Source organism: Plasmodium brasilianum, chromosome 12 (assembly GCF_023973825.1).
Source record: "Plasmodium brasilianum strain Bolivian I chromosome 12, whole genome shotgun sequence".
NCBI classification, from domain to species: Eukaryota; Apicomplexa; class Aconoidasida; order Haemosporida; family Plasmodiidae; genus Plasmodium; species Plasmodium brasilianum.
In genome coordinates, this window is record NC_090125.1 from 1,248,381 (window position 1) to 1,274,361 (window position 25,981).

Below are 25,981 nucleotides of genomic sequence, written 5' to 3' on the forward strand. Positions count from 1 at the left end.
TTTTCATATATATTTAAATAACTAATTCTTGCAGATAAAAATGAAAAAATCATTTGCATAATTTAAGTGTACATAATATAACAGGGAACATCCTTGACATCATAATACCATATTAAAATTTATCTTCTTCAGATATATAAGAAAAAGAAAAAAAAAAAAAAAAAAAATTAAATCAAATCAGGGTCTATCTTTTTTTTTTTTTCCATATATTTTTTTTTTTCTTAAATTTGTGAAGAAGGGGGAAAAATATATCAAATACGTTTTATGGAAAATGCCTTATGTTGATAAAACAGAGGATTTTTTTAAAATAGTTGAGAAATTAAGTAATGACAATTTCAACTTGAGAAAAAGCAGAAGTATTGCACAAGACACAGAGGTTAGTGAACTGGCGTCGAAAATTACGGACTTACTGCAAGGAGGAAATCAAAAATTACAGCAATTGGAAAGATGTAAAAAATATTAAAAAAAGAAAAGAAAAAAAAAGGAATAAATAGAACAAGGCAGCATTGCTTTGCTGTTTTATTGCATCATATTATATTACATTATATTATTTACATCATATTGTATTGCAGTATATTATATTTTATTTTTGTCATCCACGTCTTTAAAAAATTTGCCCATTTCATTCTTTGTGAGATGAAGTGGACATTTACGTGCCTCATATGTTCTACCAAAATATGATATACGTTATATTTTAATATAGATCCTGCTCATTTTGCATATTGTTTCGATTAAAATATTTCTGCTCATTTTGCATATTGTTTCGTTTAAAATATTTCTGCTCATTTTTCTAAATCTATTATAATTCCCCCCAAACCACTCGAATAAGTAATTTTTATTTTAAGGTGTAAAACAGAAAGGAATATTTAACGACAAAACATCGGAAATTGAAGAACTGACATATGAGGTAAAGCAAACTATCACAGATACCACTAATTATTTAGACACATTAGTGCATTATGCTTACAATTTAAATGTTAATAGTCCACAAGGAAGGACTCATATAGACAATATAATTGCGTCTCTAAAAAATCGACTTTTTGAATTTACGAAAAAATTTAAAGATGTTCTGCATATTCGGAGTGAGGTAATATTAAGACATAAGAAAATAAGTATGTTTATTATGAGTCTACAGATCTATATTGATCAATTTGCATCATTTATTTTGTTTTTTCAAAGGATCAGAGCATCCAAATGTCACGTTGCTTCCTTTTTGTTTCATTGACGTTGTTCTATATTGTTATGTTATGTTATATAACACTCTGTTATGTTTTATTTATTTATTTATATACTTTTTTTTTTTTTTTTCCTTTCCATCTCGGCATATTTACAATTAAATCAGCATATAAAAAAGCAAGTGAACAGAAGAAAAATGTATTCCTATACATCAAACGAGTCAACATTTAATAATGAAAATTACAAATTTACGCCCCTTCGTGATATTGATATAGAGAGGTATAGAATTGCATATTTTAAACCGTTTCCCATAGACAAAATATTTTTTCGAAAAAGGGCATAATTCTTTTGGGGGAGGGGGGTCTATATTGCATAAATGAATATATGTATATGTGTAAGTATACGTATGCATGTATATATGCATGTATATATGCATGTATATTTGTATGCGTACGTGCGAAATTCTATTTCTGCGATACCGTGGTAGACATTTTATCATCTTCTTAACCTTTTAGTGGTCAGCAGCAGACGTTAAAAATGCCGGAAAGAACATCCTATTTGCATTCAAGAGCTGATGCAATGGAAAATATACAAAAAGTAATAGGAGATTTAGCACAAATGTTTCAAAAAGTGGCTACTATGGTAACCCAACAAGATGAAATGATTAAACGTATTGATGAAGATATTGACATTTCTTTATATAATACTAGAGAGGGACAAAATTATCTCTTATCTTATTTTAATAGAATTACGTCAACGAGGACGCTAATATACCAGGTATAGGATTATGCTGCAGCTGTCTGTAGTAACCGATGCATATTCCCTTAATATACCTACATGCAGATATACATACGTGCCGATATACATACGTGCCGATATACATACGTGCCGATATACATACGTTTAGATATACATACGTGTAGATATACATACGTGTAGATATACATACGTGCAGATATACACACGTGCAGGTATACACACGTGCAGATATACATAGATACGTACTTACGCCCATGCCATCCTCTTGCTAAATGTATTTTTATGTTTTCTTTTTCTGTCCTACAGATATTCGCCTGTATCTTCATACTGATTATATTTTTTGTGTTATTTACCTAACAAGACACAGCTGTGTTAAAGGAATTCCATTCTTACTAATTTTTGGAAAATATAATTTTTTTAAAGCTAAACTGTTTTGTTATAACATTTTAAAAATGCGTATACACATATACATATATACATATACATATACATATACATATACATATACATATACATATACATATACATATACATATACATATACATATACATATACATATACATATACATATACATATACATATACATATACATATACATATACATATACATATACATATACATATACATATACATATACATATACATATAATATAATATATATAATATTATATATATATATATATATATTATGAATGATATTCTTTAATATTTCTTAAAGTTGTATTTTCATTTAATAAAACAGTTAATCTATTCATTTCTCATTGAAAATACCTCCGTTTCTTCTATTTTCTTGCATTTCCTTTCCTTTCCATTCTTTTCTTTTCTTTTTTTTTTGTTTTAGTGTATGTCATTTGATTTCCAATTTGTATTGTTTATATGTATTCTTTGCAGAAGAATGTAATTCGAAATATTAACGTGCTTATTTGTATGCATATACATATATATGTTATAAACATAAATGCTGCTAAAAAGATGAAGAGGGTCTTTACGTTTACGCATACACACGCTTGCAGGTATGCACATGCATATAATAAATAAATAAATAAATAAATATATATATATATATATATATATATATATATAGATAGATGTACACGTATAATATGTGTGAATATACACCATATGTGTATATAAATGTGTACCCTATATTTTTTTAATATAAATTTTAATTTTTAGTTTATGGTTAATTTATTTATCGTAATTCTCATTTTTCTTTTTCTTTTTTCCTTCGTTCTTCTTTCTTTTTCCTGCCTTTCACCTTTTATTTTTTGAAATTTGTATCTACACATTTTTTTAGTGTGAATGTATAAATATTCATAAATTTATATATATATATATATATATGTAATATTGACCTAGAATAATAATTACATTTAATGCAAAATAAGATTATAAACATGTTTATTTTTTTTTTATATAATTTAATTTTATTTAATTTAATTTTATTTAATTTAATTTTATTTAATTTAATTTTATTTAATTTAATTTTATTTTATTTAATTTTATTTTACTTAATCTTATTTTACTTAATTTTATTTTACTTAATTTTATTTTACTTAATTTTATTTTACTTAATTTTATTTTACTTAATTTTATTTTACTTAATTTTATTAATTTCATTTTGTTTAATCTTGTTCAATAACAAAATTTCCACTATTTTAAAAATTGTATTTTTTCTTGAGTTATTCTCATTCAGACAAATACAAAATTACCTGTACAGTTAATAATTTTTTTGTTAAGCTTTTTACCAGCATTATTAACTGTTCATAATATATTGTATTATTTTGTATTTTTTTTTTTTTTTCTTTGTATTAAATATGCAGTGTTAAAATGTTTAACGAGTAGGCAGAACGTTAAAAAATTGAATGCTTTAAATATATGGAAAAAACTCCATATCAGCATAAATTATTATACATTCCACCTCTCATCATATTAACGATGAACAACGCATTGACCTATGGGCTTTTTTTTTTTTTTTTTTTTTTGACAAAAATAAGAATATAATATTTTATCACATACAAACCTTCTCATAGCTAACGTAAAAAAATTTAACTACTTTTGTATTAGTAAAAGGTTATGACATTTTTAATTTCACCATAAACCTTTCTTAAAAAAAATACAGCCATAGATGTTTCTCTGCATCAAATATAACTGTTCAGACGAACATAATTTGTGAGCACTAGCACTATAAAGCAATTCTTAGCACGTTCATACTGTGCACATTCACCCATATATATATACTTGCGTTCACTTTTTTGTAAATTCTGTAAAAATGTGTCATTCAGTTTGAAAAGTTTGCGATACTTAAAATTATTTTAATTATGCACAATATATAATCATTTTAAAAAAAAAAAAAAAAAAAAAAAGGAAAACTTTTTTTAAAAAATTTACACAATTGCTGAAGCAGCCGAGGATAATTTAGGCCATAACTCTGCACATTCTCTTGCCACAGGTCCAGTTATTGCTGATCCTTTCATTTCACCTTTCGGGTTAACAATAACACCTGCATTATCTTCGAAATAAATATAATATCCTTCATGCCTTCTCCAAGCTTTTGATTGACGACAAATTATTGCGTTTAAAACTTTTTTTCTTAAATCAGGCTTTCCTTTCTTCACAGTAGCCAGTACCATATCTCCTAGTGAAGCAGCAGGTAGTCGGTTAAGACACGATCCGAATCCCTTTATTACGAAAAAGAGAAAAAAATAGATCCATATGTATATTGTGTGTACGATACGATGATGTGAAATGCAACAAACTTACATGCAGTGAATTTGAATACAACGAATAAAATTCATTAAATGAGGAACTTGCGCGTATATACACCAGTAAGCATTCCCCTATGTACGTACATATATATATAGCAATACGCATGAACATGTTCATATAAAAAATGCTGCTAAAATTTCTCTTAATATGGCAAGAGAACTATTTTTCAAAAAAATATATAAAAGTGTTCAGTAATTTCATTAATATCGGCTTTATTTTTCGTCAACACAAAATTTGTTTTCTGTCCTATCATTGAAATCATCATGAGCCTTTATATATTTTTTATAAAAAATTTGTTCTTCACGTAAAATACAAACGTACATGTGTATGCATGTATGTTCGTATAGAAGTAATTATGTTTGCACATAAGCACATACATATATATATATATATATATATATATATATGTATATATGTATATATGTATATATTTAAAAGTATTTATTAATGTGTATACATTTATATGTAAATGTTTATGTGTACATATTTATAATACCTGCACAGCAATAATGTATAAGTTTTTTCCTCCACTGTTATCGCAGCAATTGATGAGGGCACCAACTGGTAGTGATAGGGTAATCCTCATTTTGTTTTTTAAAGTTCCCGCTCTCCCTCTTTTCATTTTGAGTTAATTTCAAATGTATAAAAATGTTATTATTTGTATGTACGAAATGTATTACGTTTGTATATTTACATATATATATATATGTATACGTGAAACATATTAATACTAACGGAATGAAAAAAAAAAAAATAATTAACGCTAAAGGTTCATGGGTAATATATATATATATACATATATATATATATATATATATATTTTTTTTTTTTAAGAACTAAATTTATTGTTGTATTTTTATTTTTCCATGAGATACATGTGCAATAATAAATTTACGATTTTAAGAAGGCTTGACATTAATGAACATTTCAATTTTGTATACATAAAATGTCGTGTTATGCAAAATAAAATTTTTTATTTTTTTTTTACTTCGATATTGCGGTTATATGTATATAGATAAACATGCATAATATATATATCTATATTACATCTGCATGAGCATAAAATCGACACTAGATCTGATAATACGGCTGAAAATAAAATTAAAATCAAATTGAAATTGATTCTTAAAAATAATGTGCAGTTTTGCTTTTTTGTTATTCGTATATATGAATATATATATATGTTGATATATATATAAATATATGTATGTATTTATTATAAATGTATTAAGCATGTATTTATTATAAATGTATTATGTATGTATTTATTATAAATGTATTATGTATGTATTTATTATAAATGTATGTATTTATTATATAAATATATATGTATATATAAGTATATTAAAAAAGTAAAAAAAATAAAATAAAACACTAAATTTTTGTATTTACTCAACACAAATATATTGTATATATATATATATATATATATATATATATAAATATTTATGCTTGACAAATTGGGCATATTACAATGGTACTTAAAATGCGCTACACGAACAGTGACAAAAGGGACAAACTCTCCCCTTGAAAAGTTACCTGTACTTTTTGTGTTTACTTTCTCTTTCCTTGCACGTTCATATATTTCTTCTCGCTTTAACTCATTTCATCTTGCACCATCTCATTTCACCGTGTGTTGTATAACCTTTTTCAGTTATATTCAAACAACAGTTACTTACAAAAAAGCATAAAAATGTTTACCTTAATATTACATGTTAAAAGGTAAAAAAGGGTTCATTTACACGACCATGGGTCTCACATATAAATATATACATATATATATATATATATATATATATATATATATAAATACTTATAAAAAATATGAATCCAAAGATATATAGCAATTTTTTTGTTATAATATAATTCCCTATAATAATGGAAGAAATCAAATTTGACCTCTTTTAGGAAAAAAAAAAAAAAAAAAAATCCATTACATTTAATTTTAAACAATTTTTGAAGCAGCATATGAAGCGTGCTTTTACCGATATGTGAATATATTCGTAAGTATTTATGTATATATATATATTAACCCGTGTATGTATACGTTAATCTGTGTATGTATACGTTAATCGGTGTATGTATATGTTTACCCATGTAAGTATATGTTTACCCATGTAAGTATATGTTTACCCATGTATTTTTATATTTACGAACGTTTGTATGTACTATTCTGATAAAGCAAGCACTTGAAAACATTTTAAGAAATTATTCCTGAAAATTAGAAAGGGGGAATTTTTTTTTTTTTTTTTTTTTTTACAAACATATCATAATGTAAGAATAACCACGCTTACATTGGTACATACGAATGTAGTATGTCTTTAAATTTATCTGTTCTATTCTTTGTTTAAATACAGTAAATTTTTTAAAAAAAGATTATTTACGAAATATCATACAGGTTAATATTTACATATACAGATAAAAAACGTGTCAGCAAAAGTTTTTATTTGCTTGTTTATAAATTTCCCTTCCTCAAAATTTCGTTTTAATATCCAAATTTTCCCCCAAAAAAAAAGAAAAAAAAAAAAGAATTATTTTGTGTAAATCGTTTTTCGATATTCACTTTAGTAAAGTTAAAAAAGGAGAAAAATATATTACACGAGTGTGGGGACAAACATATATATACGTGCATACTTACATATATGTATATATATGGTAGGGTATATGGGCATAATATATCCGTATGATTTATACTTAAGTATTACCTTTTATGGGCTTCTATTTATCTGTGTACAATTTATATGTTCATGTACATGTATACATGTGTATGCTAATATTAATATTTTTCCGCGCTTATGAAATGAGAAAAAAATTTTGTGTTATTGAACAGTTACTCAACTGTAATTAAGATTATCTAGTGAAAGTGTATTTGTTCCACAGAGTTGTGTAAATCATTTTTGACGATAAAAATAGAAAGCGAGCTAAGTAGATAGAAATACACAAGGGGTAGAAAAAATTTGCCATTTGCTTTTAGCGCGCATAAGCGGAAACGCCCTCCTGTAGCAATGCCCATACACACACGTATATGTATACGTATGCATATAGCAATATACAAAAAGATATACACACCTATACACTCTTGAACACTCCCATTGCGCATATTTATTGGCGTACTTTGCTCACTTCCCTCATTTCCCATGCATGTTGGAATAAAATGGAAAGCATCGAGAAGATATACATTAAGAACAAATTGGAATTGAGTGAAACATTTTTCTATTTCTACAATTGGCTAAAAGTTAATTATAACACATCGTTAATAATAAGTGAGAACAGCAGTTTAAGGAGTTCTATAGTGTTGGAGCTAGAGAGTGGTAAGCGACTGCTGTTAAATGAGTTAAATTGCTGTGAAGCAATATTTCGATTATGCTGCTCCCTGGATGAGGAGATTGAGGATGATAAAGCTAATGGGTGTGAAAACGCAAATGAAAGTGAATATGCGAATGGAAGTGGAAACATTAATAAGCAAGATAAGAATAGGCAAAAAGGAAAAATGAACATTTGTAGTTACTCTTTGCAGTTGGAAGAGTTAAAATATTTTTTAAAAGATTACCTATTAGATAATAAAAAAAAAAAGAAAGTGAATGAAGACTTTTATAATAAGATAGAAAACACAATGATTGAAAAAAATTATATTTTTTGCATGGGTGGAAAACAGAGATATGTCGATTTTTTACTTTTTTGTATTTTTAAAAAGAATAAAATAGAGAAAGTGGAAAAAAAATATGTACATGTTAATAAATGGTTTTGTAATAACAATTTTTCTGTGAAGGAAGAGGATATGAATTCATTTACAAACACCAATTTTATTCAACAAATAATTGAAGAAGATTTAAAAAAAAAGAAGCATACGTATATAATAACAAGATTTCCTCCTGAACCAAATGGCTACCTACATTTAGGTCATGCAAAAAGTATATGCTTAAATTTTGGTTTATCCGAAAAGTATGGAGGAAGAACACATCTACGATTTGATGATACTAATCCAATAACAGAAGAAATAAGATATATAGAATCTATAAAGGAAGATGTGAAATGGATTGGTTATGATTGGAAGGAACATTTATATTTTGCTTCTGACTATTTTGATCAGTTATATGAATGGGCTGTTCAGTTAATAAAACAAGGGGATGCATATGTAGATGATCAATCCATTGAAGAAATAAGAAAAAATAGAGGAAATTTAAAAGTGTCTGGAATTGATTCCCCATATAGAAATAGATCGGTTGAAGAAAATATAAACCTTTTCGAAAAAATGAAAAAAGGTATCTATAAAGAAGGGGAAAAAGTATTAAGAGCAAAAATTGATATGTCCTCAGGTAATATTAACTTAAGAGATCCAATACTTTATAGAATTATGCATAAAGTACATCCAAAAACTAAGGATAAATGGGTTATATATCCTATGTATGATTTTGCTCATGGGCAGTCTGATTCGTTAGAAAAAATTACCCATTCTATATGTACCTTAGAATTTGAAACACATAGACCTTTGTATGAATGGTTTCAACAAAAACTAAATATTTTTAAAACAAGACAAATCGAATTTGCTCGATTAAATGTAACCTATATGGTAATGAGTAAAAGAAAATTATTAACTTTAGTAAATGAAAAATGGGTTAATGGATGGGATGATCCTCGTATGCCAACTATATCAGGTATGAGGAGAAGAGGTTATAGTCCAGAAGCTATTAAAGATTTCTGTAGTAAGGTAGGAGTAGCGAAAAGAGAAAATATGATACCTTTTGAATTATTAGAATTTTGTGTAAGAGAGGATATGAATAAAAAAGCTATACGTTTATTTGCTATTTTAAAACCTTTAAAAGTTTTCATTACAAATTTTGATGAACATCTTGACAAAACAAGTGACTTGTACGAATTGACTGCATTGAATCATCCCAAAAATGAAAGTATGGGTAGAAGAAAATTAAAATTTGAAAAAGAAATTTTTATTGATCAAGATGATTTTCAAGAAATTCCTTCAGAAGGCTTTTACAGATTAGCCCCTAACAGGACCGTTAGATTGAGGTATGCCTTTTGCATTACTTGTAACCAGGTAATTAAAGATCCGCATACTAACCAAGTTGTGGAACTGCACTGCACGTATGATCCACACAGTAAGAGCAGTAACAACAATATCAGTAACGTAAGTGGTGGTAACAATGGCTGTCACATGAACAGTTCAGAAAATTCGAAAAAAGTGAAATCCACCATCCACTGGATATCAAAAAGCAATTCACACCCATCGGAATTTAGGATGTACGACAAATTATTTACAAAACCTAATCCCGAGTCAACCGATGAAAATTATGATATTGAAAAGTGTATGAATAACTTTAGTGTTGATTTGAATGGTCCACTTGAGTCTGGCACGCAGTTAGGGACTCACAAAATGAATGATAAGAAATGTAGAGTTAATTGCGTTAATAGCAATAACTGCGTTAATAGCAATAACGGCGTTAATAGCAATAATAACATTAACATCATCAATTACAGTAGTGGTTTTCCCCCCTATGAAGATTACGAGTTTGATAATGTGGATACCAGTAATTTCACTAACTCGAATGAGAAAGAAGAAATTAACTACACTACTGATATTGGATGGAGGAAATATATCAATAAACATTCTGTAATTGTACATAAGGGACTGGTTGAAAAATATTCCAATAATTGTCAAATTGAACAACCTATACAATTTGAAAGGATTGGATTTTTTACAAAAGACATTGATTCGACGAAGGAGTGCCCAGTTTTTAACTTAACAGTTGCCTTAGTTGATAACACTGATTTAAAAAAAAAAAAAGAAGACATTTTAAGAAAGGAAATGGATAAACTTAAGAGGGAACAGATTGCTAAAGAGCGGAAGATGAAAAGGGAGGAAAAAAAAATTAGGGAACAGAAAAAAAAATTAGAGCAGAAGGAGTAACAAATGGCACGTAGTTTGTACAGCATGAAGCATTTAGCGGTTCATTGGGGCATATACATACATATGTGCCTACTTGCATATGCACGTGCGCATGTTTGTAGTGTTACTTTATTTGTGAGAATGAGCTGATAAATGTATTTAAAATAAGTCTTTTTTTTTTTTTTTGCATTAGTATACCACATACATTATATTTTCAACAATATTGCAATTATTTTGGAACTGTTATTCAGTTGTTATACGTTCGTGTGTATTCAAACATTATTCTCTTTTCCAATTTTTGGAGCAGAACTTCAGCGTTTTGCACATAGTGGAACATTTAAAAAAAAAATTTTTTTTTTTTGTGAAAAGAGTTTGAAAATAAGCTCAATTCGTGTAATTTAACTGAACAGTAGAGGGGAGAGAGGTGGAAAAATGTGCGCAGAACATGTACATGCACACAAGCATATACTCTTACGCATATTCACATGTACATATATGTGTGTACAAGTATATACAAAATATTATGCATTGTAGGCATTTTGTAAAAATAAAGCGCGAGAAAAAAAAAACTCGCAAAAGTTTAAGAAATATCATTAAATATTATACTTTTTCAATTTTATTTATGTGCATTATGGTAATAAAGGAATTTTTTCTTCAGTTATAAGTGCCTTTTCGCTTACGCACATGTCCATATGACCACATAACCACATGGTCATATGGTCATAATATCACAAGCTCTTGCGGACATGTGTACATATGATCTCATATATTGAGAACACATACATAAAATAAGCACATATATAATCTTCATATAATTATATATAATGCCTATTATTCCAAGGTTTATATTATTATTTAACCTTATATTCTGACATATAAAAATAAAGAGGAATAAAATTCTCCTTATACTTGATGATTTTTAAAAGCCTCTTATATGAAGTGTTCATTTATGTAATATAAAAAAGTTCAAGTGAGGAGCATTTAATTTTAATATGCTAAATAGCTTTTTTTCTTTCTTTTATTTCTTTCCTTCTTTGTTGCATTCTTTGTGATAAGCAGAAAAAATAGATATTAAACGTAAAATATATTTATGCATATTTTTTTTCCGTTTAGAATTTTTTATATTTTATTATTTTTTTTCCTCTTCTTTTGTTATTACAATTGAGAAAAATAATACAATAAGAGAATTCTATTATTGTTAATATTTTTCTTTTTCTATTCATATTATAAGTGTTCTCACTTTTATTCGAAGTTTTGTATTCTCTTTATTTTATTTTGACTCTTTTATTCTCTTCATTTTATTCTGATTCTTTTATTCTCTTTATTTTATTGTGACGTTTTTATTCTCTTCTTTTTATTTTGACAATTTTATACTTTTCTTTTTATTTTGACTATTTTATTCTTTTCTTTTTATTTTGACGTTTTTATTCTCTTCATTTTATTCTGATTCTTTTATTCTCTTTATTTTATTTTGACTTTTTTATTCTTTTCTTTTTATTTTGACTATTTTATTCTTTTCTTTTTATTTTGACGTTTTTATTCTCTTCATTTTATTTTGACCTTTTTATTAGCTTCTTTTTATTCTTGTATTTCTATATTTTTATTTCCTTTTTTTTTTTTTAATGTAAGTACGTATATTCGTACATGTGAACATTATTAATTTTAAGTTAAATTTAAACTTCAATTTAAATTTTTATTTTTGTTTCCTTTTAAATGAAATATTCACGTGCGTTTCCATTTTATTGAAATTTTTCTTTTCTATTCCTTTTCATTTTTTTCATATCTGAACCGCATTAGATATACCCATATGTATATGTATGTTTCATTATGGGTATATGTAATATACAAGCTTTTTTCAAAAAATGAGTCTAAAGAACAAGTTTTTGTTAATTTATAATGTTGTTTGTTGTGCACTATGGATAATCATTTTCTTTGTTACGTTACAGTATGTTTTTAATAAAGAAAAATATAGTATAAAGACATTTTGGCCCACATATAAAAATTTAATAACAATAACACAGTCACTAGCAATTTTTGAAATTTTATTTACAATAACTGGTATAGTTGAACTTATTATGCAGCTTATAACATATATATCCTTAAATTTATCACTGTTGCTTTTCGTGTGTCCATATACACATAGATGTTTGTGCATATATTTACGTACTTACATGTGCATATTTATATGCGAATTTTTCCCTTTTCAGGCCTCATAAAATCAGTTGTAAGCTTAGTAACTACTCAAGTATGTAGTCGTCTGTTTGTCGTTTATTTAATTTTTAATTATTTGCCAGGCAATAATAAATGGAAATTCCCATGCTTAATTGCATGGGCCATTATAGACGCAATTCGTTATTTATTTTATTCCCTTAACTTACTAAACGTGCATCCTCATATTTTAATATCACTGCGAAATAAACGTATGTTTAAAATAAGGAAAAGATACATGTGGATAAAGGGGGAAAGCATCGCTAAAATAAATTGCAGTGATGTACCCATAAAGCATACATATACATACATTTACACACATATACATACATAAAAAAGGAAATGTGCAGCTCGTGTATTCCTATATTTTGTTATGCTTAGTTTTGCTTTGTAATAACTTATTTGTCTATATTTTTTTTTATTTATCAGTACCCCTAATATTGTACCCCATAGGAATAACTTCAGAAATTGTCTGCACCATATCGAGTCTAAAAAACATTCATTCAACTCCTTATTTAAGATCTTTCCCATATTCTATGCCGAATAATTTAAATTTTCAAATTGATATATATTATTTTTGTATTTTTGTTTTAATCCTTTACATTCCTGGAAGTGTTCTGCTTTACATAGCAGCTATGAAGTAATTTTTTTTTTTTTTAGCTAGCCATTTTTTGTTGTAGTTATGTTAAATTTTTTTTTTTTTTTAATTAGCCATTTTTTATAATTTTAATTATTACCATGTTTTTTATTTTTTTCATATGCACTTTCACGTATATATTACTGTATTCACAAACGTGCATACCTATATATTAATGTATGTGTATACATCTAGATGGTCTCAATGAAAAATATGTTATTCACACCAGTTTCAGTGTTGCTTATCATTGTTTATGTACGTACAAGTACATATGCTCATACATGCTTATATACAAACATTAACATATACATTTATGCATATATACATGTGTACACTTCTTTTTTCAGGAAAAGCAAAAAACATATAAAAAGTACGGAAAAAAAGTTGGACTGAAGGAATGAAAAAGAACGTCATAAAAATATAGGCAATTGCATATGTATACACACACGCACATGCACATGCACATGCACATATATATATATATATATATATATAATTGAATTATTTTAAAAAAAAAAAAAAAAAAAATATTATTAACAATAGCCAATGTTCAAAGACAGTTAATTATTAGAAATATTTATTGTTGAAGTGGCCATATATTGAAAAGATTCAACAACTAAAAACCTATCCCAAAGGTAAACTTTTTATTTAACGTATAATTATTAATTAGAAAATGAGCTATATAACAGTGTGGAAATGAAGAAATAAAAAAAAAGAAAAAAAAAGTAAACCATGATCATAAAGAATTACCTTTCGGCATAACACGAAACAGTTATGTGGGGAACGTGTTTAAATTATTCCCTATTTTAATATCCTTTTGTTTTTATTGTAGTGTAATATACTTCATTCCATTTCGCTTCATTTTATTGCATTATACTTCATTCCATTTCGCTTCATTTTATTGCATTATACTTCATTCCATTTCGCTCATTTTCATTGCATTATACATCCTTTTATTTTACCTCATTCTATTTTTTAATTTTTTTTTTTTTCATTTTTGGGAAATGTTTAAAAATGAAACGACAAGTAAATTAATTAAAATTCTTTTCTTATCAGAATAACTGAACAAACAATAAATACCGCTCGATTTATTGGAGCTTCTAAAATAATTCGTACATATTTTGCTTGTTAAGGGAAATTATACGATGTGCATATGTCGATGTGTAGATATATAGCACACAAATGTACAGCGTAAAATTGAAGGTATATTTTGTGGTTTCGAATATTCGTGTAAGGATAAATATACCCATTTATACATGAACAAATATGTGTATTAACATACATGGGTATTTGCCTTTTTTTTTTTTTTTTTTTTTTATTATTTATTTCTTTGGGGTCATTGGGTCGAAACTGCACCACATTTTTATGGTACTCCTTCGTCAACAATTTTTTTTTCCCCCTTTAGAACATTTTGAACATCTCTATTTTCTAACCAGAGAAATAAATCATTGTTTTCGCTATCTTCACTTGAATATTCTTTTCCCCCACCGTTTATGTTATCCGTCAAGTCATCCTTCAAATATTCCATCAAATCATCCTTTACTCCATTTACTCTTATTTTTCCTTTATGTATATCGTCCAAGGTAGAGTAGAACCATTCAAATTTACTGGCGTTATTTACACTGTCCTTTTTTATTCTATTATCTTTAGCAATTTTTTTACTAAATCTCTTTTTATTTTGATATGTATTATTAATATTGTGACAGTTAGCTGTTTCTGTATGATTTTTTATACTAATATTAGTTTCTGCATTACCTTTACATGTGTTCTTCCCCTCTGAATGTTTCTCTACAACGTTTTCATAGTTTTTTATGTTCGTATTTATGTAGCTACAGTTGTTCATTGCTATTTCACTGTCCCTTTCATTACTACTTATTGTATCACAATGTTCACTAGTAGTCTTAATTTTGGCGTGGTAAGCGCTGCTTTCTTTTAACTTATTTAGAGGAGCATTACATGCACTTACTTCTTTATTTTGTGTGCTTATGACTTTGTCTATTTCGTTTTTTTCTTCCTTCATTTGTTCGATGATATGCCCTTGTTGTAATGATTCGAAATCCTTAGGAATTATGCAGCTTTCATTTTTTGCGTCTTTTTCGTTCATTTGGTCTTTTTCAACCATTTCAACCATTTCGCCCTCTTTTCCCTTTTTCCCCATTTTGTTTTGTTCTAATTGAAAAAAATGTGCACACGCATGTGAACACTTTGGCATCCCTTCTTCTGATGGCATTTTCCCATCGTATATTTTTAGTATGTCAAGTATCCTTGTAATCATATATCTCCTCCTTTCAGAATCTTCTAATTGTTCTACTGAATTAGAAATGTGCCCTTCGTCTTCATCATTACAAAGACTCTTTTTCATTTCACTGATTAAGCTGTGTAACAATTCTTTCTCTTCTGTTTTCATGTTTTCAATTTTTGCACTTAGTTGGTTTATTTGTCCGGTCCCGGTAAGTTCGTTGTGTCGGCTTACCTCACGCATATCACTAACGCGGCTAATACTGCTAATACCTTTTTGTTTCTCTTTCCCCTCATCAGTAGTAATAAGGGCTCCATCTTCCACGTATTTGTCATGTGTTGTTTGCACACCAAGCTCACACTCACAATTATTATATCCATTATTTATCATTAATTCATTTTCATATTTGATATATTCACAAATAAACTCTTTTTTGTAGTTGTCTATTTTTTCTAAAGTAGTGTCTTTGCTTTTAAAAAAATTGGCACAGTTCTTTTCTCTAATGGTGTTATTGAACTTTTGATTATTTTTATAAAATAAATTATTATTTCGTTTTTGTAATTTTTCATCTTGGATTTTTTGGAAATATTCCTTTAGTTGTTTAACCGTACCTTGTCTTTCTTTCTTGAATTTTATGTAGCAGTATTTATCACTACTTTTTTCATTTTCCGCAGTGGGTATTGTACTGCTTTTACTGCTGCTAATAGTGTTTTCATTACTTACTATCGTACTGATAGTAGCTTTATTAGAAATAGAAATATCTTTATATTTTCCACCTGGGTCACTCTCGTTTTTACTGGTGCACTCACTCATTGATTGCAGAGTTTCATTCTTTACCTTGGTTTTGTATTCTTCACAATAATTTTTACATTTATAAAATTTGTCAAACGATCTGTAGACAAATTTGTTGTGTTCATTGGTATTTTCGCTGTTGTGTACACTACCATTTTCTCTGTTGTGTACACTAGTATTTTCTCTGTTGTGTTCGCTTTTCTTGTAATGGTTATGGGTCAGGTCATTATCACTATCGCGATGAATTTTTAAACTACTTCTTCTATCATTAATTTCTTGTTCCTTTAATGTAATACTTTTCCTCAATTCTGCAAAATTGCTGAAGGTGGTTATACCACTTTCTGTTGCCTTTTCTCTGCTTTGTTTGCTACTGTGCTCTGATTTTACCAGAGTCATTTTATTTTTTTTAACTCCTCAATTTTTATTGTCGTTTTATTTAATTAATTTTCTTTGTGTAGCTATCATATATTCCTATGTTTCTTTTCCCTGCAACTATGTTCTACAGTTCTTTGCCTATTTGACGCATAAATGTGCAATGGTGCAATGGTGCAAATACACAAACATGCAAATACACAAACGTGCAAATGAGTACTTACATATATTCATATACATACACATATGTACCTGTGCATACGTATGTGTAGGTACTTAATATATTTTCCTCTCTTGTTAGTGCGTTCCCTATTTTCTGATTTTCCTTGGTCGCTATAAAAATATACAATCAAAAAAAAGACCTTGCCAAACTGGTGAAAATAGTTAAAAAAATAAAAAGCTGTTTATCAAAAATTTTAAATAAATTTTGCTAATATTTTTGAGAATATTTTACGAATGTCAGTAACGTTCTACATGCATTTGTTCTTCTCTTGGTGAGCTCTCCCTTTTTTTATTCTTTTCATTTCGTTGTTTTACTTTGCTTTACTTTGCTTTTACTTCGCTTTACTTTGCTTTTACTTTGCTTTACTTTGCTTTACTTTGCTTTACTTTGCTTTTACTTATTTTTATTTTTATTTTGAATACAGCCAAAGTTGTAACTTCAAAAAATTTCAAGTAATGGTCATAAAACTAAATGGCGGAGGTGTATTTTTTATTTCTTTTATTTTTTACTTTTTTTGTTTTGCTCATAAAAAATTGAATGTTTTAACTTAAGCACATGCATACAAATATTTGAAAAAAAAAAAAAAAAAAAAAGTAATAATTTTTTTTTTTTTCTTAAATTAAACCAATTCATTTAAGCTACTATCAATTTGATTCAGCTTAATTTGATTCATTTTATTTCAGTTTTATTCAATTTGGTTTAATTTTTTTTTTTTTTAATTTTTATCGCTTTTTTCATTTTAACGGCTTAACGAATAAGCAGAGTCATGGAACCACTGTCTAACAAATTTTAGAAAATTAAAATGTGCAAAGAAGCTACCATTTTTTTTTTTTATTTTTTCTTTTTCCTGTATATGTGTTTTAAAAAATGAAATTTGTTTGAAATTGTCAAAGGTTTATAAATGTGCATACACGTTGGTGCTTATACTCACATGGGCTTGTACGCATACATATACTTATACATATATTTGTACATATATATATGTATATTTCTATACATGCACATATATAATATATGAATACATACATACATATATGCATACAATATATATGTTTGGATAATTAAACCAAATTTAATTAATAAAGAGTTTAATTTCTGAAGAATTTATAAAATAGGGTTAACTTTCACTTCTTTTGCTTGCCATGTAGCTATAACTGTTTAAAAAAAAATAAATAAAATGAAACAAAATAAAATGAAACAAAATAAAATGAAACAAAATAAAATGAAACAAAATAAAATGAAACAAAATAAAATGAAACAAAATAAAATAAAATAAAACAAAATGAAACAAAATAAAATGAAACAAAATGAAATGAAATAAAATAAAATGAAATAAAATAAATTAGAATGGAACGGAATAAAATAGAGTAAAATAAAACAGAACAGAATAGAATAAAATTACAAGCAAACTTCAACTTAACCGCTTAAATTTAAAAAATCGAATGCACCAAAAAAAAAAAAAAAAAAATTAATTTTACTCTTTTTCTTGTAACCCTTTTTACTAACAATAAAAAAAATTGTGCAGTGGGCTTCGCAGTTGTTCCTAGCGGAACGTACGCCCATATATACTTACATATATACACATATATACACATATATACACATATATATACACACATATATACACATATATATGTCCATACATGTGCCTATATATATACATGCACAGTGAAAACTCGAAAGGCTGGCAATAATATTTTACAATTTTTAATTGCCTTAGGTAGATGCGAATTGACAGAAAATTTTGAGTCAGAATGTTTTTATAACAAAAAGAGACTCCAAAAAAAGATGGAAAATTGAGAATAGAGAATTGAAAAATGAGAATGGCAAAAATGAAATGGCAAATTGAAATGGCAAAAAGAAATGGCAAAAAGAAATGGCAAAAAGAAATGGCAAAAAGAAAATGCGAAAGGAGGAAAAAAAAATAAAATAACATATAACAAGCAAAATATTATGATCATTTGAATAAGTAAAATAATTAACGATTTTACAATTCATAGTTTCGTAAAAAAATATAAAAGAGTTTATACCAACTCTTTACAGAAGGTCATCTGTACGTGCATTGGTTTTACATATCGTACCCTATACCTCCTTTTCCACATTTGTTCCATATTTTTTCCATATTTTTTACACATTTTCCATTCACGTTTACCCTTAACTAACTTTTTCAAATAAAAAAAAATTTCTCCACCAACAGTTTTACACAGTTGAAAGGAAATTAAGCATAATTTTTTTACCAACAAATGGGCAAAGAAAAATTAGGTTAAAATGACATCCTAATCTTCACTTGTTAATTTTTTTAATTTCTTTTTTGAAGCAAAAATTTTGCCAAGTTTTTGCCTATTCTTTGCCATAATTTTGCCTATTCTTTGCCATAATTTTGCCTATTCTTTGCCATAATTTTGCCTATTCTTTGCCATAATTTTGCCTATTCTTTGCCATAATTTTGCCTATTCTTTGCCATAATTTTGCCTATTCTTTGCCATAATTTTGCCTATTCTTTACCATAATTTTGCCAATTCTTTGCCAGATTTTTTGAATTTTCTTGCATTGCATTCTTAAGTCAACCGTGTAACATGACCAAAAATTGAATCATGAAAATAGTTGTATATTAAAGCATTTTACGAACGTGTAAAGTGATAAGTAGTGATCATTTTTCTTTCTTTCTTTCTTATTTTTTTTCATTTTCTTAGGAAAAATTAAAATTAAGAAGCCTTTTTTGATATAAAATTTATGCATCAAAATTTTGCCATGTGATGAACAATTTTTAGTTTGGCCTACTTTAACAGGGCAATGGGAAAGCAACGCAGTACTTAGTAACTTCGTTAAAATGTGTATGTGCGTATATATATATATATATATATATATATATATATATATATATATACGTACATACATATATGTGTGTATCTGTACTCACATACATAAGGACATATACATGCGTGTGAGAAACCATCTTAACGAGAAAATAGTCTTTTTAGGAACATTAAAAAATAATCGAAAATTTTCACCGCCCTTTTTAAAACAGCACGAATCTTGGGGGAAACCCACAGATCGCGGTGCATCATTCGTTTGTTTTTCAGTTCATTCTTTTATTTTTTATTTATTAATATATTATATGAAGGTAATTACGTGTTATTCTCTGTACTTTTCCGTTCTTCTCCTACCTTATGCCTTTTTTTCAACTGTTTGTCATTGGATCCCCACACACACACACGCACACGCACACGCGTACACACCTCTTCCGTCTTTTCCTTTTAGGTTTGCATCACTTCATGATATCATTAACTGTGGAATCATTCTCGTCTTCTTCAACTACATGATAAACATCCTTCTTGTATATATCTCCCTGGTCGGTAATGGGTCCTTCATTTAGATTACCATCCCCTTTTTTTGCTTTACTTATCCTGTTTAATTGCGCATCGGGGTAAGAGTTTGTGTGTTCATAAATGCAAGGCCAAGGGGCATCACAATTAGAAGCTATTTCTCTTTTTGTAGACTCATCCGAATTAATTGCTAGATAAATATTATTACAACTTCCCTTATAAATAAGCGAAGGGTCAGCTTTACAAATATATTTTTTTTCCTCATCATTTTGTAAATTTATTTTTTCTTTTATCCAATTATAAGGACATTCAAAGTTCCAATTCATTTCACAAAAATTTTCTTTTTTTTTTTTTTCCTTACATGGCCATTCAACAGAACATTCTTTTTCAAATTCTTTTTTCTTTTTTACTGTTAAATTTTCAATGGATAATTTTTTTCTATTACAATTTGTAAACAATTTTGGAGCTAAGCAATATCCATATTCTTTTATCCAATGTAATGGACATTCTTGTTGTTCATAATTTTTTTCACAAATTTTTTTTTTGCACACAAATCTTGTTTTACATTTTTCTTCAAATTTTATTTTCATCGATTTGGTAAAATAAGTAAACTTTTTATTCCCTTTACATGGACCTTTATATTTTTCATTTGGTACACATTCATATAAATTTATTTCTGTCCATCCTTTTGGACAATTGGACAGATATTCATCAGGAGCACATTCTTTATAGCAAGGCCAATATGCTTCACATGCTGCACTCCAATTTTCTTTTTCTGAGTTCGTTAAATGCGTAAAATTTATACTATTATTACTATTGCACATACCTCTATAGACAGTTATATCCGCTTTACAGCTATTATCGTTCTGTACAATAAAACCAACAGGACATATTTCATTATAATCTCTTTTTCCACTATCACATGAATATGTTGTTAATAAATTTTTACATCCCCATTCTACGTTACAACTTGATTCATAATTCATTTTATCATTTTCCGTAAAATTATCAAACGATTGATTTATTTCACAGAAACCATCATATTCTGCATTAGCTGTACATACACTTTCTCCATTGTTCAGAATTTTTTTTTCCCAATATTCTGGGCAAGGTAATGTGTAATCCTTTACACATTTCCCAATTTTTTCAAGCATTTTATTTTCGTCCTCATGAGCATTTTTCACTATTTTTATTTCACTTTCATTAATTTCACTCTCACTGATTCTTGGCGCATGTTTTACAACATTTTTTAAAATCGCACTTGAGCTTAGTGCACTTTCTGTTTTGCCATTTTTTTCCTGCACAGTGCAGGTGCAAAAGGGGTTGCCTGCTGCCACAGCTAGCACTGCAACAATCACTAAAACAAGCCAATTCATTTTTGGAAAAGTGGGAAAAGTGGGAAAAGTGAAAAAAGAACGCAAAAAAATTGCGAATGTAGCAAAGAAGTGCCAAAGTGAAAAAATAATTAAATGAAAAAATGGAAAAATAATTAGAGGACAAAATGGAAAAATAATTAGAGGACAAAATGGAAAAATAATTAGAGGACAAAATGGAAAAATAATTAGAGGACAAAATGGCAAAATAATTAGAGGACAAAATGGTAAATGGAAGAAATTAAGGAGACTCATACATTTTTACCTGCGTGTGGGTAGGCACACAGTTATAACAATAATTGTCTTTTAAGAGTAACTATTATAATCCCAACAGATTTACAATTACAAACATGTAAAAATTATTTTAAAAAAATTGGAAAAAGGTAATTTGCGTTTGCTTAATATGCTCACTTATTATCATGGAGATGCCATGATTACAGCTAGGAAACCGTGGAACATTTAGAAATGAACAATTTCTTCTTATTAATGTAACAATAAAAAACAGAAAAAAAAAGTTGTCAGTAAAGTTACATATATGTATGTTTATATATATAGGTTCATGCGTACGTATTGCTATAAGAACAATTTTACAAAAGACATTTTAAAAATAAAATGGACAAAACTTTCAAAATTCAATATGAAGCATTTCTTTGAATCTTTCCAATTATTTAACTGTAAAAATAAAAAGGATTCAAAGTGAATAGGCTTGTACGTATGTCCATACTGCACAAATGTATGTATGTATATATATATATATATTATATAATATATATATATATATATATATATATATTATATTATATTTTTTTTTTTTTTTTATGTTTATACTGTTCAAATCAAAGTACGCGTTTCCGTATCATTTTAAAAATCACTATACATGATTTGTAGATACATTGGAAAAAAAAAAAAAATAATATATATATAACAAAATATCAATTTTTATTTATGCATATTTGAAAAATTTGATATCTCTGAAAATAAGTATTATCATATGAACATATTTTTGACATATATAAAGGTTACTACGAAACATTCGTTTTATTTTATTATATATTATTTTTTAATGTGCACTCGTGGCATACATAACACGTAGAGTTAAGTATATTATGGAAGTCCTTCTCTAATAAGAAAAATAGGTTGTATAAGGCTGCATATGAACTACAACAGCAGATACTTTTTCAAATGTGTTATAACCGCGTGTTATATAGTCAACAACTTAAGTGTCTTCTATGAAGTTTTTAATTTTGATTATCTTTTTACCTTTGTTTTATGTATACGTTCATGAAGACAAAAAAAAAAAAGAAAAAGAATGGGTAAGAAAATCAATTGTTCAAAATATAACCAAAAATTCGATGAAATATTAAAAAGTTTTTTTTTCCCATTTTCCCCATTTTTTCCATTTTTTCAATCTTCTCCATTTTTAAAAAAAACTTTTAACGAAGCACACATTTCTTAATTATTTAATTTTAAGTAAAGCCAAAAAAAAGTGTGTTATAAAATAAAAAGACGTACAAAAATATACCATTAAAAAAAAATGTAATAAAACATATATAAAGAACCAAAAAAAATAAAAAAAATTAAAAATAGATAACCACCAAGTTGTAGCAAATGAACGGTGAAAAAAAAAATATACATCTATATATCTATCTATATATATATATATATATATATATATACATACACATTTATAGCATTTGTCCTGAACGTTCAGGTAAAAAAAAAAAAAAAAAAAAAAAAAAACATTAAATAGTTCTTCAATCTTAATATATATTTATTCATACCCCAGTAGTATCATAAATAACATAACACTCACAATTCCCCATTTCATAACTGGATATTCATTAACCCATATAGTCAGTATACCTATATATGGTGCATAACCAACTGAAAGACCAAGTACATGCTCGTTTTCCAGCCAGTATTGATTATGTTCATACAAACCTCTATCATCAATATTATTATTATCTCCTTTTGATAATATATGAAATTTATTGTTTTCTGATAAGTGCATATTTAAAATCCTGTGAACAATTGGTATATCTCTTCCATTAATTTGATATACTACAACATCCCCAGCGTGGATGTTTGGTGGATGATATAATGCTAAAGTATCACCCCTATAATATCCTGGCTCCATACTACCACTTAATACCACAACAACTGGAGAATCGCAACCTATATTAAAATAAAAAGCAAAGCCGTTTTTCCATTTTTATATGAACGATTCATACATTTTTGCAAAAAAAATTATGAACAATACATATTTTCCAAAATATTATTGGTACGTCACAATGTTAAAAGAATTGAAAGTAGGTCAAAAAAGGGAAGAAATAAAACAAAATGAGAAAAAAAGTGGGATAAAATGACCAAGAAATTTATAGCGCAGAAATAGAATGCGTTAAAAAATGATACAAAATGGAGTAAAATAAAAAATTGAAACCAACAGTTGGTTATATAAACATGTGCACACGAACACATAAACGCATGAACACATAAACGCATGAACATATAAACGCATGAACACATGAGCACATGAGCCCATGTATAATATGTGCAATGTACAACACAGTGATTTAATTAACCTGTGAGTACGACCAAGAGTTTCCAAATCATCAACGCATTTAGCAACAAACATACTATACTTAAAATGTGAGATATTCCATCTCTTGGATTTCTAAAAGTCTTCTTAATATCTATCAGTAATGAGTTATATTGCTCTTTTAGGAAATCCATAGTATGTGTTATTTTATCAATACATATGCCCAAATGTATGTGTGTATATGTATATATACGTATATAATATGTGGGACGTATCAAATAATGGGATAACAAACTACACAACTTTTTACTCTCTTAACTCTTCTGGCTTACGAACAAACGCTAGATTAAATGAAATAGTTTCAAAATAAAATGCAAACTTAACTAAATAAAAAATATTTTATAAGGAAAAAGTTAGAGGGGAAAAAAATATAAAAACGAAATTAACTGTAAATTGAAAATTCATTTATATTTTTCACGTCATTTCGTTTTTTTTCTTTTGGGAATATATGAAAAAACAAAAAAATGTAATAGCTTATAGCTTTTTTTTTTTTTTTTTTTAATTATGAACAGCGAGCCTTTTCTTGAAATATATATTCATTAAAGCCTAGAACTGTTGTTACATTTGTGTGGATATACTTGTAAGCATTCCTATATGCATACACGGGTATAAATATAAATACATATATTTAATATGTTGTGTACATTTGCTTACTGTGAATTCCCTTTTTACTTGTTAATTTTTTTTTTTTTTTTATTTACTATTCACTGTGTATAGTCATTTTTACGTTTATTACTGATAGGGGTTTTACCTTGTTTTATGTTCATTTTAGGAAATGAAACTAAAAACGAGGCAAACGTTACACTCTGCGTAAAACTAAACGAGCATGAAAATTTATTATCGTTATCGTTATCGTTATCGTTATCGCTATCGTTATTATTATTATTATTATTTTTTTTTTTTTTTTTTTTTTTTTGTTATTTTTTTCCCCAGCCGCTTGAACATTTTTTAGAGATTGTAAAATTAACGAAAAGAGTATACACATGTAAATAGTAAACTAATTAAAATTTTTCTGTTAACACTATAACTGATTGAGTTGTATACCCATTTGTTTTCTTATAATTTTTTTAAAAATGACTATAAAAATATCATGGTAGATCTGTAAGTGGCTAAAAGTTTTTATAAGGGCATAAATGCGAATATGAATTATATGGCTCCCATACGATAAAAGAGCTGTACGAACAAATAAGAAAAATGGACTTTAATTCCTGGTGTGTCTAGGTAAGTGCTAAGAGAAATTTATCTTTCCTAATATGTGTATAATATTGTATATGTATACACTCATAATTTTATATATATATGTATGTGTATGTCTGTGTGTGTGAGGGGCAAGTAGCCATGTTTCCCACGCGCCCCATTAGCAGCAACACGATTTTGGAAAAAACCGTAGCATTTCGCTTAATGTGCGTAAATTGAAAAAAAAAATATAAATACAAATGAATAAGTAAATATATGCATATTCAGGTGATAAATTTTTGTGGAAACGTGAAATCTGTTAAAATTTTGAATAACCCTCTGAAGTATATCTTTTTTTAAGGTCAATATGTTAACATAATTACATCAAGAGCTAGAAAAGCAAATGGTACACCATTTAATAATGTTC

General features: G+C 27.2%; 6 protein-coding genes across 6 annotated transcripts; 2 read left to right on the forward strand and 4 right to left on the reverse strand.

The window, feature by feature from the left end:
* Positions 1-271: 271 nt before the first annotated feature.
* Positions 272-1,959, forward strand: MKS88_004251 (syntaxin; the record flags this gene model as incomplete). The annotated part of the gene is made up of 4 exons (XM_067217411.1): positions 272-449; positions 846-1,087; positions 1,343-1,455; positions 1,692-1,959. 4 exons carry the CDS (start codon positions 272-274, stop codon positions 1,957-1,959), a joined length of 801 nt encoding a protein of 266 aa, XP_067071842.1.
* Positions 1,960-4,325: 2,366 nt separating this feature from the next.
* On the reverse strand, positions 4,326-5,293 carry MKS88_004252 (60S ribosomal protein L23; the record flags this gene model as incomplete). The annotated part of the gene is made up of 2 exons (XM_067217412.1): positions 4,326-4,619; positions 5,204-5,293. The coding sequence occupies 2 exons, from the start codon at positions 5,291-5,293 to the stop codon at positions 4,326-4,328; spliced, it is 384 nt and encodes a 127-aa protein (XP_067071843.1).
* A 2,568-nt stretch (positions 5,294-7,861) lies between these two features.
* MKS88_004253 (glutamine--tRNA ligase) lies at positions 7,862-10,630 on the forward strand (the record flags this gene model as incomplete). The annotated part of the gene is made up of 1 exon (XM_067217413.1): positions 7,862-10,630. The coding sequence occupies one exon, from the start codon at positions 7,862-7,864 to the stop codon at positions 10,628-10,630; it is 2,769 nt and encodes a 922-aa protein (XP_067071844.1).
* A 4,187-nt stretch (positions 10,631-14,817) lies between these two features.
* On the reverse strand, positions 14,818-16,881 carry MKS88_004254 (uncharacterized protein; the record flags this gene model as incomplete). Its single annotated transcript, XM_067217414.1, has 1 exon — positions 14,818-16,881. The coding sequence occupies one exon, from the start codon at positions 16,879-16,881 to the stop codon at positions 14,818-14,820; it is 2,064 nt and encodes a 687-aa protein (XP_067071845.1).
* Positions 16,882-20,348: 3,467 nt separating this feature from the next.
* MKS88_004255 (CPW-WPC family protein) lies at positions 20,349-21,782 on the reverse strand (the record flags this gene model as incomplete). The annotated part of the gene is made up of 1 exon (XM_067217416.1): positions 20,349-21,782. The coding sequence occupies one exon, from the start codon at positions 21,780-21,782 to the stop codon at positions 20,349-20,351; it is 1,434 nt and encodes a 477-aa protein (XP_067071846.1).
* Positions 21,783-23,550: 1,768 nt separating this feature from the next.
* On the reverse strand, positions 23,551-24,512 carry MKS88_004256 (signal peptidase complex catalytic subunit SEC11; the record flags this gene model as incomplete). The annotated part of the gene is made up of 2 exons (XM_067217417.1): positions 23,551-23,954; positions 24,422-24,512. 2 exons carry the CDS (start codon positions 24,510-24,512, stop codon positions 23,551-23,553), a joined length of 495 nt encoding a protein of 164 aa, XP_067071847.1.
* Positions 24,513-25,981: the final 1,469 nt, after the last annotated feature.